General features: G+C 35.4%; 1 protein-coding gene across 8 annotated transcripts; it reads right to left on the bottom strand.

The window, feature by feature from the left end:
- Positions 1-129: 129 nt before the first annotated feature.
- LOC124157160 (golgin subfamily A member 6-like protein 22) lies at positions 130-13,623 on the bottom strand. 8 transcript variants are annotated; one of them, XR_006864547.1, is made up of 6 exons: positions 13,419-13,623; positions 9,048-9,306; positions 5,533-8,215; positions 5,333-5,399; positions 4,971-5,087; positions 426-552 (listed from the first exon to the last, which is right to left on the bottom strand). XR_006864547.1 is itself a non-coding variant. In XM_046531675.1 (5 exons), the coding sequence occupies exons 2-4, from the start codon at positions 9,207-9,209 to the stop codon at positions 2,367-2,369; spliced, it is 2,928 nt and encodes a 975-aa protein (XP_046387631.1). In that variant the 5' UTR covers positions 9,210-9,306; positions 13,419-13,623; the 3' UTR covers positions 426-552; positions 2,354-2,366. The 8 variants fall into 8 exon arrangements, 3 of the variants coding, with proteins under 3 accessions (XP_046387630.1, XP_046387631.1, XP_046387633.1); XR_006864545.1 differs by having other exon boundaries at positions 5,333-8,215; XR_006864548.1 differs by lacking the exon at positions 4,971-5,087.
- Positions 13,624-16,348: the final 2,725 nt, after the last annotated feature.

Here is a 16,348-nt window from a genome sequence, read left to right as displayed (position 1 = left end):
ACATTGAAAAATCCAGTCACACGAGGTAAAGTTCTATTTTCATATGTGAATCATCTCATAGTACCAGACTATGTTGCATCACTTAATTTCCTTTTTGCCCTAGAATGTGGTTATGAATGAAATTTAAGGTTTTAAATTTGGTAACAAAACTGTTGTATTTCTGATTTTCTGTGGCATTTATGCAATTAAAAACAGATGAACATAGTAATTAACATTTATTACAAATGTGCTATTATGAGTTCTAATTTTAATAATTTACATGTATACTAAAAATCAATGGTATTTGGAAACTCAGGTAAGATTTTTATCTGTGGTGCTATGAAGAAGATATGAATGCTGAAGTAGCTCCACAGGATAAAATAATTGCTATTATAAATGCCATGTTCCACACTTTTCTTTCTTTCCTTTGCCTTTTATTTGAGTCAGATTCTGGTCTCATTCCCCACAAGGTGTTGATTGATGAAAAAAAGTTACTTCTACTCTCGTTTTTTGATGCTCTGAGAGCTGCAAGTTGCTTATATTTTTTAAACTCAGTTTCAATCCCCATAAAGTCTGTAAAAAACCCAAATTTTTATGTTACAATAAAATTTTTGTCATTGGCACATTCTCAAAATGTAATGTGCCACTATTCACAAAACAGGCATATAAATAAGAAGAGACCAAACTATTTTTGAATGTTAGCATTTTTATTGCAAAAATGGGATGTCTTTTTGCCATACAGATAGTATTCTTCTGGATTTTATCACACTTCTTTGGTGTAGAATCCATTGAGAAATTATGTTGTTCATCATGATGTTAAGGGAAGAGTTTGAATAACTGTTCCTGGGAGTATTTATTTATGGGCACAAAAGAAACGGAAAAAAACATGGGACTCAAATCAAGGTCAAACCTATTGGGAAAATGATCATGAATGTCTTATGTATTTTTTTATTATCTCTTTTAGCTTACCTTTGAATAACCATAATAAATAGAGTAATCAGTGCTTCACTATATTTTCGTATCTTTTTTTATGGTAAAAGATTTCTGAAATTAATCTAAAGGAGCTAATTGAAAAAAATTTAAGCTCAAGATTGAAATATGAACTGTTCATCAAGAAGATTTTTTAAATGAAAACCATTCTCTATGGAAGGAAAGCAGAGTTTCCAATTCTTTTTCTTAGTAGCATATTTTTGTGAAGTGGAAAAACTAAGGCAAATTTTCTGCTCTTTTTTTAATGAGTTATCTTCTACCTGGGTTTTAGTGTTTTTATTGTCATAAGGTTATGATAATTTGTTAAACATGATAATGATGTGTGTAATGTGAAAACCTATCTTGTCATAAATTGCATCAACTATGGAAATTGCCTTTATTATTTAAACTTGTAGTATGTATTTAAATTCTACCATATTATTTTACTATTATTCATGAATCTTCTAAATAAATCCATAGGATTTCTCCTAATAGTGTCATTTTAGCATTTATGAGATTTTCACTGTCTAAAGAGTGACATTTTTTGTGGTTTGGCTGTGATGTTGTGGGTAGGTTCATCCTCTCTCATTGAAATAGCCAGTTTTCTAGTTATTTACAGTAAAGATGAAATCCACTCTGATAAAACTTTCATAAGGAAGGGTACTGTACTGTACATTACTGTACTGGGTCATATTTCCAAATCGCTGGGTGCTTTCCATTCATTGACACATATCGACATAAGTCGACTTGCATCGTGGTTTTCGTGTTCCATTCTGTGTGTGTCGCCGACTGTTGTGACACAAATCAACAAACGATTACATGCAGGAACTAGAGAGTTACAAACAGTTACCGTGAGTCAACACTAGTCGACGCGTGAGTCCCATGAATGGAAAGCACCCACTATGAATATCTTTGATTTTGTATTTACCACCTCTCTCTTTGTCAGCTACCACAGTAGTACCACCTCTGACAAGAAAGCATGTAGAGACAAAACCTTTCAAACTAGCGCATGCTTAGCACAATTATATAATTATCTCAAAATTTTACGTGAGTCTTTTCCTTTTTTTCTTTCCTTCACAATTATGACTGTTGTCTTAAAAATTTTCCATGTACTCTATCTAGCCTACAATAGGGGCATGAATGTAAGCAATGTGATTCTATAACTTATACACTTCTAAAAATGTGTATGAAATGTAACAGTTTATTTGAGAAGCTTGGAGATCCTGAGAATTTATGCAACTCCCTACTTGATGATGCTTTTTTGTCTAGAAATACATTTTGTTGTGTAATCAATTTTATTGATTCATTTCTTTGATTAAACCTCTTTGCTTCATTTCCTATAAAGATTTCCAATTTTTTGTAGATCATTTAACAGTACAAGTGAAAGTGACAATGGTACACACACCTGGACAATGTCTTCAAGTTGTCTCAAGTTCTCTCCTCTGGGCAGGTACGGATACAGGGGTAAGCTCATCTGGCCTGGGCCCCACCCACCCTTTGGCTAGAATTTTTAGGAATGTTACTGTTTAATTGTTATCATGAGAGAAAATTATATATTCAGAATTGATTAATCCAAACTATGTCTTTCAATGGACCTCCATTAATATCCTTATGAGTCCAATGCAATTTTCTGTCCTTTTCATATGGTAATAAAAACTTAGTATACGTAAGATGTGAATGCTAGGTCTCCCCCTTAAAATTTTTGTTGATCCGCCCCTGCCTCTGAGGGTTTGTTCCTCAAGCATTGTCATCACTCCACTGAACTTCACCTAGGATTGGAAACTTTGCTGTGAACCTTTTCATTTAATTCTTAGGAACCTTATCTACTTCTTAGGTAAGTTGTGCGGCTAAACAAGCTAGGGTAGCATTTGCCGAAAGTGGTAGATGAAGCCTACTGAAGTGTGTTGTGATCGGTCAAAGAATAATATTAATTATGAAGAGTTAATGGTAACATTCGTAGAGAGTGGAGAATTTTGTGCTAAACATCCTAAAAAGATAAATGTTAATTTTCCTAAAAAGTGAGTATTAGAACGCCTGATATGTATCCTGTATGAGCCAAATGAGTTTCTCACTTAGTCAATATGCAAATCCCTCAGATTTACCACACTGTACCATTACTTGTGTCCATGTTTAAATATGCAAGCATTTAATATTGTAGCAGATTGCCCTTTTGTCCTTTCTTACAAGTTTCCTCAATTCCATTTCTAGGTCTAGAAAGAGACGTTATTCTTCTAGTAGCCAATGAGTCAATATTTTTGGCCCGCTTCATATCGGTGCTGTGTTGTAGTGTTCTGTTTTATTTAGATGCAGTTTCAAAATTATGGGACAGGTATTAAAAAGACATTTATTTGCAAGTAGAGCAGACTCCCGATTGTCCGGCTGCAGTATATCCGTGTTGCGGATTATCTGTGCATGATTTTCACTCTCGCTCAATATTTTCCGCTGTCTTTATAAAAAAAAATAAAATCGGATGCAAAATCATCAGAAGTACTGCATTAATGCTAGGATGCACAAGGCTTATTAATTCCGTTAGAATCCCCTTCGTAAAACGGAAGCGATCGCGTGCTAGCTGTATTCATGGGAGCACCGTATTCCTGTTTTCCAAGCCTCGCAACGTGCGACCGCGCTCCATGATCAAGGAAACACATCCCGCAGCAGTTGCAACCCAGGCAACTTGTGCGAGATGCGAATACGTGGCATGGTGCCAGACAGTGTAGTTTCCGATGTTTTTTGTACCACTTTTCCATATCCGTGATCACACAGCCAGGGATGTGTGGTTTTCAAAACCAAGCCTTACATGGAGCCTTAATAATGCGATTACAACCATATTATCGCTGCTGAAAAGATTGCGAACTGGCGAAGAAAGCTCTCAATGAGTCCAGGAAGCACTCTAAAATAACAGAATAACTGCATAAATAATTCTATATATTGTTTGTTTTATGTAAATTATGAACATTACAAAACATTAAAGTGAAATTTTGGGTTATCCGTGTTTTCCAATTATTTGTGACGTCTCTCCCCATCATTAACCCGGATAATCGGGAGTGTACTGTACATGCATCTAAAAATAGTTGGTATTTTTGTTGCCAACTGTTTTTCTTTCCTGATTCCTGACCTGAAAAGCTTTCCAAAATATTTTCTCCATCCCATTCTAAAACAAGGAAATGCTATGTTGTTGGTCAGTACCATGCAGTTGGCCATTGTTCAATGTCCATGACCCAGCTATTTTTTATATTGAATGGTCTAGATTATTATTAGAGGATATTATCGAATTTAAATGTGTTTCTTAACTGTGTTAACTTATGTCACAGGAAATTAGTTCAATACATAAATGTCTTTATTCTACGTATTATATATACTTAAATAAAGACGAAGTAAAGTTTCATTTAAAACACTGGGGTTTCCTTGTTAGTAAATAGTGATCATGCATCATGTCCTTGTTATTTTTGGTTTGCTGTTAATTTAGTGAATGAAATTTTCTAAAATCTTGCAATTTTCATATAAAGTGGTAAAGTACTTATGACTGGAATAAGTCTTTATATAAGTGTCTGTGAATAACTAATTTAGGTGTTCCATATCTTAACTTCTATTTCTGATAAATGGGGTGGTTTGTTGTGGTGCCTGGCCAAGGGTCTAGCCAAATGGACATCACTTTTTGTAGGATCACCAAAGTTAACCAATGTTGGGCCTGGATTAGGTTGGATGGACGGCCATTCCTACCGTTGGCACTCTTGTCTCCTGTGTACAAGTGGAATGCAAGTCAAACATGAGGTCAGCTCAATTAATAAAGAAAGGTCCAAGTGCCAGGGCTCCTACCATTCAACTTAATCTAATGTTGTTGTGGTACGTGACGTAATGGAGGAATGCATATGATGAGGAGCTATATTCAAATCCAAGAGCTTTTTCATTGCTATCTGGTTTTCTTCGAGGTTGTGCTTTTTAGAGGGAAGTGTAATGTTTGGTTAAGGTTTCCCTCCATTCTCCCCCTTGTTTTATGTGTACTCCTTTCATTTCAAACTTACCTATTTATCCTTATTAGCATCTGCTGTTAATTTATCGATACAAATAGGCTACCTATCATGAGTCTCTCGATAAATCTTCAAGTATAACCGTGCAGTTATGTGTGCAACTTATTTTGGCTTGGTATTCCATCATCACATGGAAGAAAACGTGAAACAAATGATGAGGGTCTAGCCTTACCGGTGATGGTAGAAGTACGTATGTATATATTTCACAAAATACATTTCACTTAGCAAAAATAATTTATGCATAAGTTTTAAAGTGGTGTGGAATGTTTATCTTGCTTTTTATATTTATCCCCAATAACATATATTTGGAAATGTATGCATATAAGATATCTTATTACTTTCAACCAATGTCATACCTTCATTGCTGTAATAAGCTAATTATCCTGTGGTGCCACCAAATTCTCTTTACATTCATGGATTATGCTATATGAAAGGGTAAATAACACTTATAAGGTTGGCAAACCAGTGTATGTCAAATATTAAGGAGTTATAAAGCATTGACTTTGCCACTGAGAAGTTAAGTCTTTTCAAAGCTACTACCTTCTTATTTGCCTACCTCTTTTCTTATCTGTAGTTTTCATCCAACTGTTAGTGTTGGAATATGGTGTTTCCTCAAACAACTTCTCATCATCAACCTTGAGATGTCCATTATTCAAATTGTTGGTGGATTTATTTCCATGTATCATTTCTCCTCTCCAGCAATCATTATTTCCCTTCCTGTGGTTGGTATTTTGATTTTCTATAACATTGAAACACTGATGGCAATAGTTTGTTTGGAGAAAACTTGTGCTTTTCCAGTCACCTGCCATTTTACCAGCTCTTGTTTTCATTATATTTTTAATGCTGGTGATCGCCCCACATTCATCACACTTTCCGTTATCTATTCTAGCGATTAGGCTTTCTTGATAGGGATGCATAAATTTGTTCATCAGGTCAATAGCATTAAAATTTATTTCACTTTTCTCCTTCAAATTTTCTTGCAGATTGGATAACTGTCCTCGCATTCTCTTCACTTGTTGTTTTAAGGTGATTACTTGTTTCTTAAGCTGGTGCCTCCTTTTTATTTTAGATTTCATTTTACACATGTCTTTTTCCATGCTTTTCACAGCTTTCACTAGGTGCTTTATTCTTTGGGTATCATGATCTTCATCCAGTTTCGCTGCATGAATTCCTTGTTCTGATTTTTTTGTGAGATCAAAGTTTTGGTGGTGCAATTTGTTGTTATATACATTCTGAGTTGCTCCATCTAAAGATCTTTCTTCCATGCAGCTAACCTCTTCAACTAGTGAAAGAATTCTGTTCTTAATATTCTTAACCATTTCGCAGTGTTTCAACCTGTAATCTTGCCATGATGTATCTGATTCCCCAGTTCTTTCTGATATCTTCATGCATTCTCTTTTTTCTAGCTTAAGTGCCTCCCTCTCCTCTTCAAGTTCCGATTTTTTCCTATCTATAACAGATGTCATGGATAAGAGTTCTTTCTTTTGCTGCTCAACTTGACTGATTTCAGTGTTAATTTCACTTACTCTTGTTAGTACAGTTGTTTTCAACTCATCGAGATGGATCCTCTCACTCTGAAGGGAAATACGTTCATCGCTTATACATTTTCTTTCTTCTTCCAATTCATTGAATTGAATGTCCATTTCATATTCTTTTTCTTTTATTTTCTTCCATGCAGTTTCAAGCATCATCATCTTCTCATCGTTAGTTGCCTTAATGATTCCCAGAGCCATTTTCTCCTTTTCTAACTGTATCCATTCATCCTGAACCTCATCTTTCTCCCTGGCAATGCACATTCTTTCCCACTCTAAAATAGCTCGATGTGCATCGCATATTTGCCTGGCTTTATACAAATCATGATGCTCAATCATCAACATTTCCCGCTTTTTCTCCAAGTTCCTTTGCTCTTCTATGATTCCTGAGGTGCGTTTTTCGTCTACCTTCTTCTGTATCTCCTCTCCAACTCTTATCTCTTCCTTGAATATTTCTCTTCTGTTTTCCAGCTCTTTCCTTTGCATTTCAATACATTTTATCATTTCTTTTAGCTTTTCTTTGTCCTTTTCCATTGAGGCTCTCTCAGTTTTAATTTTTTCTTTTTCAAGAGTTATATGTTTCCACTCCGCCTCAGCAGTGCGCTTCCCATTTTCTATCTTTGTCAAATCTTCTTTATGAAGAATTTCTTTCTGCTCCAGTACCATCTTTGCTGTTGCTATGTTATTTTCGATCTCATGTAGTTTACATTGGTGCATTTGGATTTTCTTATATGCTTCTTTAATTTCTATCCACTCTTTGCTTATGTTTTCTACTGCCATTTGACAAGATTCTCTAATTTGATGTCCTACCATTTCTCGGTGTTCCATCCGGTAATTCATTAATAATCTTTCATTCTCTACTGTTTTTTTCCAACTTTCCATGAATTGTTCAAGCTCACTTAACTTTTCCTCCTGTACCAATATAATTTCATCAGCCTTTGCTTCTGCTAACTGTTGCAATTCACCATCCAGTTTTTGTGATGGCAGATCATTTTCATCCATGCCTGTGAATTTTTCATAGTTTTCTGTGTAGGATGATATGTCCTCCTTTTCTTTGTCTGTCTCCAATGATTCATTATCTGTCTTTTCCTCTAAAATTATTTCACTTTCTTTTTTATCGATTGGCATCTGTTTGCTGTGCATTCTTCCTTCTGAATGACTTCTTTCACTGCACCTTGTGTAATCCTGTTCCTGTGAGTTTTCTGAATTCTCTCCTTCATTAGTGTCCCATTCACTCTCATCAGCTAATAGATTTCTTAGCTCTAGTTCAATTTTTCTTTTGTCATTTCCAAGCTTGTTCTTTTCATCCTCTAATTGGCACCTTAACTTTTCTAGCTCACTTCTTTCCATTTGAAGTTGGAGCTCTTTTGTATTTAGCTCTTCTTTCTGTTTCATTAGTCCTTCTTTCTCTTCATTTATTTGTGTTTCAATTTTTGTTTGTGTTTCTTTCAAGATTTTCTTCAGGGCTTGGTAAATTTCTATGAGTTGAGATTCCTGTATGGATTGGTCTTCAGCTTCTTGTATCTCGTTGGTTGTGTTTGGGACACTGTTTTTCTTAAATAATGATGTTATTTTAGAAAAGGTGTTATTTGAGTCATGGCTCTCATTATCAAAATCACCGAACCCTAGGTTTTGTATTGCATGCCCTTCATCATTTGACGTTGCTTGACCAGCACCTGGTTTTTTGCACCCTGTGCTTTTTTGCATCTGAAATGAATTGATTTTATTCAAGTATCTTTTCGTTTAAACCATTTCATTTTCTTATTAACATATATTAGTGATGATAGCGTATAATTAAATTTGAAACATGGTTCCGAACAAGACCCAATTAGTAACTTAAAGCCTGGGGAGTGATGATATGAAGATGAACTGATGTCACAGCTTTTTTTTTAGTATGATTAATTGGAGTAATCTGATATCTTCAACTCATTAAAGGCTGTTATCAAACAATTATTTCCTCACTTGCAAAATATGTATTTCGTTTGTTATGAATTTGCTTGTTACTTATGGTAGGATTTATGACATTATTTCTGTTCATTACTTTTTGTGGCACTCGGCGAATACATATTCAATTAAATGTTATGTATTGAAATTCTCGTATGAAAAATAATTAGGGTGGTTGAAGATCTTTTATCAAGACACAGTGTTGACAACTGCAAGTTTTGTATTTTCTGAGGAATTTGGGGTAGGTGGGGAATATTAAACATTACTAAAAGTCATCAACCGACATCCATCTTGTGTGAGGCACTGTATACTTCCATCAACATATGATAACTTATGCATATTATCTCATTATTCTCAAGGTTACTAAAATGCATATTATCATCATTAAAATTAAGGTAACTAGTACCTAGCGCTAGAAAAGTGATTTTCGCTTGATTTTGAGAGGTAACAGTAAGTATTTTTCTCATGATGCTTAGTGGCAAAATCAGTAGCATTTGCAGTGCATGTCCTCTGGTTGTTGGCACAAAGAATTGAAAACTTAAGAAATGCATGGAAGCACATTTATTTCAAAACTGCTGTGTTGAATTTTTCTTACCTCTAGTTCACTCCTTAAGCACACTAGTTCACATTCCTTTTGGATTAAAAGTGCAAAGATTTCATCAAAGAGTAACTCATTTTTCCCTCCTATTGTTACCAGGGAATAATTTCCTTCATTTTCCAATTCTTTTTGCTCCCTTCCCTCAGTACTTGCTTCCATTATTTTTTATTATGTATCATTGAAGGTAAGTTCTGCCTTTCTTTGATTGATATTATGACTAAGAAAGGGAATTGGTGAGTGAACCTGCATATCCTCTCTGTAAAAAATAATTACATGTTATTTCATTCTCTTGTATAGGTAAAGATGTTCTTTAAACTTTCATTCTTACACTGTTAGTACTTTAGGGGTTAATACTTGAGCATGAATTTTTTTTTTTTTTTTTAAGTAATTCTCTTAGCAATCAGAAGATTTAGCAGGTTTTACTGTCTTATATCAAAACTGATCTGTAACATAATGAGATGTAGAAAAAGGGTGGTTGATACAGTCAGTTTCAACTTCTATGAAAGAGAGACTACAATAAGAATAGGGCAGTCAGTATTAATTGCAGTGCTGTCGGTGTCATTGTGAGAGATTAATGGGCCATGTTGTCTTTTGTGTACTTGTCCTTTCATGTTGTCATTCATCTGATATTCCTGAACAACATATCCATTTTTCAGGATGTTTGTGTTTTGGTGGTTCTTTGGTTAGGCATGGCCATGCTTTTCTATGTTCTGACTCGTATGTTTTTCAGGGTCCCATTGTGATGTCTTTTTGGTATGCAAGTGTTTCCACATGTTATTGAGCCTATGATTTGGCTAATTTATGATTTCATATGCCTGAGTTTTGGAAGGTTTATAATTTGATGTCCATATTTCCCGGGTGATGCCTTAAAGACATCCTAAATCAAAATACTCGAAGCATGAGTTGGCCCATGGAAAGGAACTGGTCCCCTTCCTCTGAATGTGTGAATTTCATACACCTTTGGCTTGGTCTGGGGAGCTGTATCCGAACCAGCTTGAATCATTGAATGAGTGAATGATTAAGTTCATTGGTGTTTTTATTAGCAAGGTTTTGTTGTAATGTGTCTATTCATGTCATGTCGTGTGTGCATTTCAGCTCATTAATTTTGGCACGGCTGTGATTCAAAATGTGTGTTTGTCAGTGCATCTGTTTGTCTTCATGTCTTTCTAAATGTGCAATTAGTGGTGTCTGTATTTTGGCGCTTCATGTTTTGTCATCCCCTATGCTTTGAGGAATATGTACATATGTTTACTGATTAAACTTTTAATTTTTCCATGCCAAAGGGGATTCTAAGACAGGAGCATGTATACTTTCTGGTTTGACCGATTCTCTTGACTTTCATCATGCTCCTGGTAATGAAAAAGAAGATGAGATCCATGTGGACTAAAAAAAAAGAAAATGGATATCTGTGTTTGCCATGATGATCCAGTAGGAAATTTTCTTGTGCTTAAGAATAACTTTTAATGATGAATAATTATGATTTTAACTATTAATTTATGATAAATATTCTAGGAATTCATTTTTTTATGAAAAAACAACACAGAAGGATTAGCTGAATATTGATGACAACTTCATACATTCAAGTACACGATGGATCCCAGAAAAAGGAAATTTTCTTAAACAATCCATTGGTTGTTATTTTCAGGTACAATGTTTTTTTTATGTTGCTATTACTAGCTCTGACTCCCAAATGTTTTGACATTTCTTCTCTGGGTAAAATGTACATGAAATGACCTCTGATCCTGGGATTTTCAAGGCGATGAACTTTCTGATTGTGCATTCCAAGGGATTTAGATAAGAGTGTAAATCCAAACTGATCACGATCTTTTTTGCGGTGATGACATGATTGTACTTGCATTCCTACTGCTCCATGTAATACCTGGTTCCCAAAAAACTGCACCTGTGGCTGCAAGATCACAGATTCAGAAAAGTGGTATGCATAAATGCTTCAAAACCACTGCGCAAGGTCAGAAACTACACTGTTGGGCACCACGCCGCATAGTCTCCTACAAGTTGCCCAGGATGCCGCTGCTGTAGGATGCTGATCCATGATCACTGAGCACAATCGCACATGGCAATGCATGGAAGACAGGAACGTGGAACTCCTGTAAGGGCAACGGGCACGCGATCACACCATCGTGCAGCAGCGGCTATAGGAAACCAGGCCTTTCGGCAAATTGTCTATGCAGGCGAGTTTATGGATGTGACTAATGCAATCTCTACTTTCATTTACCCTGCTGCCTTCACTTCTACTATTCCCTTCCTCTCCATTTTGACCTTGACTTGTCACGGCATAAACATGCCTGAGTGCGACGAAACCTCCGGTTCCCTTGGGTCATATTCAACCACATGCGAGGCCACGGAATTAATTGCCCATTTGTGGTTTGAAATATGCATTTAAAAATTGTAGATAACATTTCCCTACTTTTACGATTGGTTAACCATTGAAGAATCTTCTAAAATTAATCAAGAATTTTTTCCTTTCTCTCGTCATGTTCTGTAATGCAAGTAAACTTCATACATTCCATGACAGCAGGTAAATAAAAGAATTCCATTTTACGAAGGGGATTGTAATTGAAACAATAAGTCTGGTGTAGCCTCGAATTAAAATGCAAATATGTATCCTGGTGCTTTGCGTCGGATTTTATTTTTTTATAAAGGTTGCTGAAAACATCGAAAAAGTGTGATCCCATGCACGGATCATCAGCAACAAGGATAAACCGGAGGTGGATAATTGGGAGTCGGCTGTGCTTGTATTTTATCTTTGAATGATTCTATATCATCATCTTCAACAGTCATCAAACCTAGATTGGTTTGGCCGAGCTCTCCACTCATTTCTCCTAATGGTAAATCTCTTAATTCTTACATAATTCTTCTGATTTACATCCTCCATCGTCTACTCTTTGTATCTTATCTGTGGCCTACCCCTACCATTTTTACCTTCCATTTGTCCTTCAAGGATAATTTTAATTTGACCATTATGTCTCATTATTGGCTGATTAAATTGACCTGTCTTTAAGCTGAGGTTTAAATGACTTATCCCTTCCCCCCCCCCCCCTGCTCTTCCTGGAACTACTGCATTATGTACTTACTAGAGCTATCCATTTTGTCTTTGTCATTCTTTTATAACACAGCACTTTGAAAGGTTCCAACCTTGATTTCTTCCAGACTTTATTAGTCGTGAAAAAAAAATTCCCGTTCAGCCACTTTCTCATTATTAAAAAAAAAAGAAACCACAAAAGTTGCTGGCCAATTTTAATTAGTTAGTGACTTCATTGGAGTTCTGATTCATGTAGTCATTTAGGTAGAACCTTAAATTGAGAGGAGGAATGTCTTACTATAGTGAAACCAGCAATGATTCACTTAGAACAAGGCCGAGGACAGTGGAGAAGCAGCAATCTGTTGGGCATAAGTTCAAGGCATCAACAACTTCTCTGCAAGAGAGTTAAGGCTGTTGATTTTTGTGATTAGTTGCTCGAGAAATAAGTGATAGATCAGAAAATACTGGTCTCTTAATTTCTCAGATCAGCTCAATCACAATTGATGTTAAAATAAAATAGGTAAACAAGACCATTATGTTCAAATACATTTCACCTACATTCATCACTATCTAATGAATGTTATTAACTAAGAGAGAATAGCAAGACTTGAAACTAAAAGCAAGTTTTTACTGGCTGCAAGTAGGTACACTTAGCAAAGGTTATCTCAGTCACCACCTGTTAGGGTGAAGAGGTCAACCAAAGCATGATTTTGTAGATACACCTGTCCTGGAGGTCTTCAGCCATCAAGTTTGAGGCTGCAAACAGAATGAATTTGGAGCATAGGTAGGTCAGAGGCTTAAATTTTCTTGCAAGGGCTTTGGTAAATCAGTTATGCTTCTGATTCATTTGGCTTCCCATTGGCCTCGGGTAGTGTGCATCTTATTGCTGTTTTGTCAGAAGATTTCAAACTTCCGTATGTTTGAGGATACCACATTCATTCATTCACATTTTTATTCCACATTTTCATGTAAAATTGAGATAATAAAGTTACTGGAGTGTTTCACTTGCATAATTAGAATGCATAACATTGGGAATGTTAAGTAGCAATGTGAAATGTAATTATATTTGAGAGGAGTGTTTTGTATTGGATGAATGGGTGGTAATATGTAGATGGAGGGAATGATTCATTGTGCAAGTGAAACAAATGGGCTTGTTTGCCCATTTTATTTTTTTCTCAATTGTGATAGAAATCAAAAACTAAAGAGACCCATATTTTTCAGTTTTTTGATTTGTCGTCTACTTTTTGAGCCATTTGTTATGAAAAATCACTAACCTTAACCCTCTCATAGATACTAAGTTGATGATATAACGAACATATGGGATTTACCTCTTCTCAGTAACTGCTTAGTCTTATGTGTAGGCCCTGCATGGTTAATTGTTTTTTCCACCCCGGTGAGCGATTCTTTCCCTTAATGGGCAGCTCTCCCTGGGCAAGTTAATCAGGGTTCATCCGCTCTGGAAAATTAGGGATGTAAAACTTGGGACTGGAAGTCGGGGTAATTAGATGATGGTCAGGAAAAAACTCCTGAAGCACTGCAAACAGATGAAAATAGTGGTTGAGCACATGGAGCATTGTGGCAGTACAGCACCTCACCACTCACTCTGCCCATGAGTATTTTGTTGCTATCTTTGGTTGGGGGAAGGGGTAGCACTAAATTGGCGCTTTTTGTCTTTATTTCTACTACTTGACTCCATTTCATAATGTTTACACCTTACTGCATTTTCCCATAAAATTCCTTTGTTTGAAATTGAAATCAAGTCAGATAAATTGAAGATGGAAAGTTGGTATGGACCCTGTTCATGGGCCTAAACTCAAATGACGTCACCAGCTCACGCAAAGTAGGCGGCAACTTAAGCATTTTCTTATTCTAAACTATAATGAGAGATTAGCTGCATAAGAAAAATTGATTTATTTGACTACATATTTTTTCCTTCCATCTATAGAATTATTTTCATGAATTGTTTGTTTGAGCCTTGGTATATTTGATGACAATTTTCTTATAAGTATTTTATTTGGCTATGTCATGCTTTCTGTTCATTCATTACATCGATGCCACTGACAAGCTGTATGAGGTTGTTTTGAGGTAGAGTTGAGAAAGTAGGAGAGAGTGAAAGGGCACTAGCTAGAGAACTGGTAGGCAGATAATCCAATGAACGGTGAATAAAATGAATCAAGGCTTCTCTGTAGATATGTATATGAGAGACCAATTAATGATACAAAAGGAAGTAGTAGTTCGCACTCTCAGAAAGTCATTGATTCATGCAACAGAAGACTTTAAGAAGAGAGTAATGAGTGGCTTTAAAATCAAAACAAAGCTGTACATTGATAGACCCTCATTCTCATCTTGTCACAAGGCTTCTGAGAAGGTAAAAAGTAACACTGAAAAATGAATTAACTTAAAAGGCTTATGATGGCTGCTATTCATGAAAAAATAATGTACCTTCCTACCAACACTTAGTATATTTGTCAGGAAATTTAGGTGTTTTCATGAGTATTTCTGGCACAAAAGAGGATATCCTACTTACCAAACATTCATTAACTCTATTAACATCTGTGGGAGTAAAATTATTTACTTGCCTTGCATGCTTTATTGTTCTGTAGTTCTTCACCTCCACTGGATACAAGTTGATATGTCTTAGTTTCTATTGTTTTTTTGCAGTTTACCAAAACATGCGTAACAGTACAGTATTTTACAGGATTGCTCACTTTTAATTTAGATTGTTTAGGTTACAGGCTTGTTGCCATGTTATTTATTTTGAAAACAAACTAAATTAAAATTGCTGATGTGACTTCAGTTGTATTTTCCCCATTCGGTGCATTTATGGTGTTTACTTTAGGTTGTTTGGTACATAAATAGTTAGCTAAACTAATAAATATATGCGGAAATATTAGAAATATAAAACGTTTCAATGTTTCTGTCAAAATAATAATTTCAGTTCTTGGCAGTGAAAGGTTTCCATGAATACAGAAATGTAAATATGTATGTATATACAATAGTCTATCATACTTTTTATGGTAGTAATATTTACATCAATATTATTTACATTTATCATAATTTATTTATTTTATTAATACATAAATCATACGATTTCTTGTGTCAGATGTCCTACTTTTGAATATTCTATTACAAATATAATTACTTTTGGATTCCATTTATCTTTGCTGGAAAAGAGAATTTGGAATTAACAGACTGGTATTAAAAGACAGAATGCTGAGCCAGCAAAAAAAAGCGTAGAATATGATTCTAGTTAGCTCGTAGAAGCCTTGTGGAACATACCAGATGACTTCAATGAGGAGAAAACTAGAACATGCAAATAGTCACTCATGGTTGTGAAAAACATCACAGTCAGTTGCATGGTAATGCATCTTTGATTCAGGATTAATTAGAGCTGTTATGCAAGGATTAATATGTCTCGATTAATTGTAGGCCTGATGAAATAGCCATTAGAAGGAAATAGTTCTGCCTTGTATATCCTACTTCATTTAGTGAGAAGTACTTCACTTTATTTAAATTAAATTGCGAGGTATTTGGAATTTCTAGGAAGAATGTTAAGGTAGCCTCAATTAGTAATTAGAAGGGTTCTTAAAAAATAGTAATATTCTAATTAGTTCTTAAGGCTTCTATAATATTCAGCGTTCCAAGAACTAATTAAAAGAGTTGTTAATAAAGTTATTCTCTAATTAGTTCTTGAGGCTTCTATAATATTCAGTGTTATTAGTTATTCACAACTGCCCTCTATCATTGACTGTCAATTATATTACACCCCAATAGTACAGCTTTCTCTCAGGTAGCTCCTGTGCTATGTACGTCACTGTTCTACATCAGCCCAGAGCATCATTGCTGCATTTGAAGCCTCTTCTCAACTGATATTTGGTACATCAAATTTGCGAAAGCCTTTGAAAAATCTCCGTAAAAAATGCTCTCCTAATCCGCAAAAGGTCTAATTGGTACAGCATCAACTGCACTTTCCTTTGTATCAGCTTTAAAATTTTTCTCTCTGGTCATACTTAGGGCATTGTTCTTGACAGAGCCTCTTTTAAAAGTATCAGCATCCAATTGGACGTCCCACAAGGCAGCATTCTCGGAACTCTTCTCTTTTCCCTTTTCATTGGCAACATGACCAGCTGTGAGCTTTCAAACCCATGTAGAATTCTACTGCATGCAGACTGCTGCTAAACATTCAAGTGATGAGAATACTGCTGATTCCCAGTCACTGCTGTCAACCCTTCATTCCCATGAGGTATAGTGCCTGTAG

The sequence above is a fragment of the Ischnura elegans genome, chromosome 4 (genome assembly GCF_921293095.1).
Source record: "Ischnura elegans chromosome 4, ioIscEleg1.1, whole genome shotgun sequence".
Classification (NCBI taxonomy): domain Eukaryota; kingdom Metazoa; phylum Arthropoda; class Insecta; order Odonata; family Coenagrionidae; genus Ischnura; species Ischnura elegans.
This window is presented reverse-complemented; position numbering and strand designations above follow the sequence as displayed.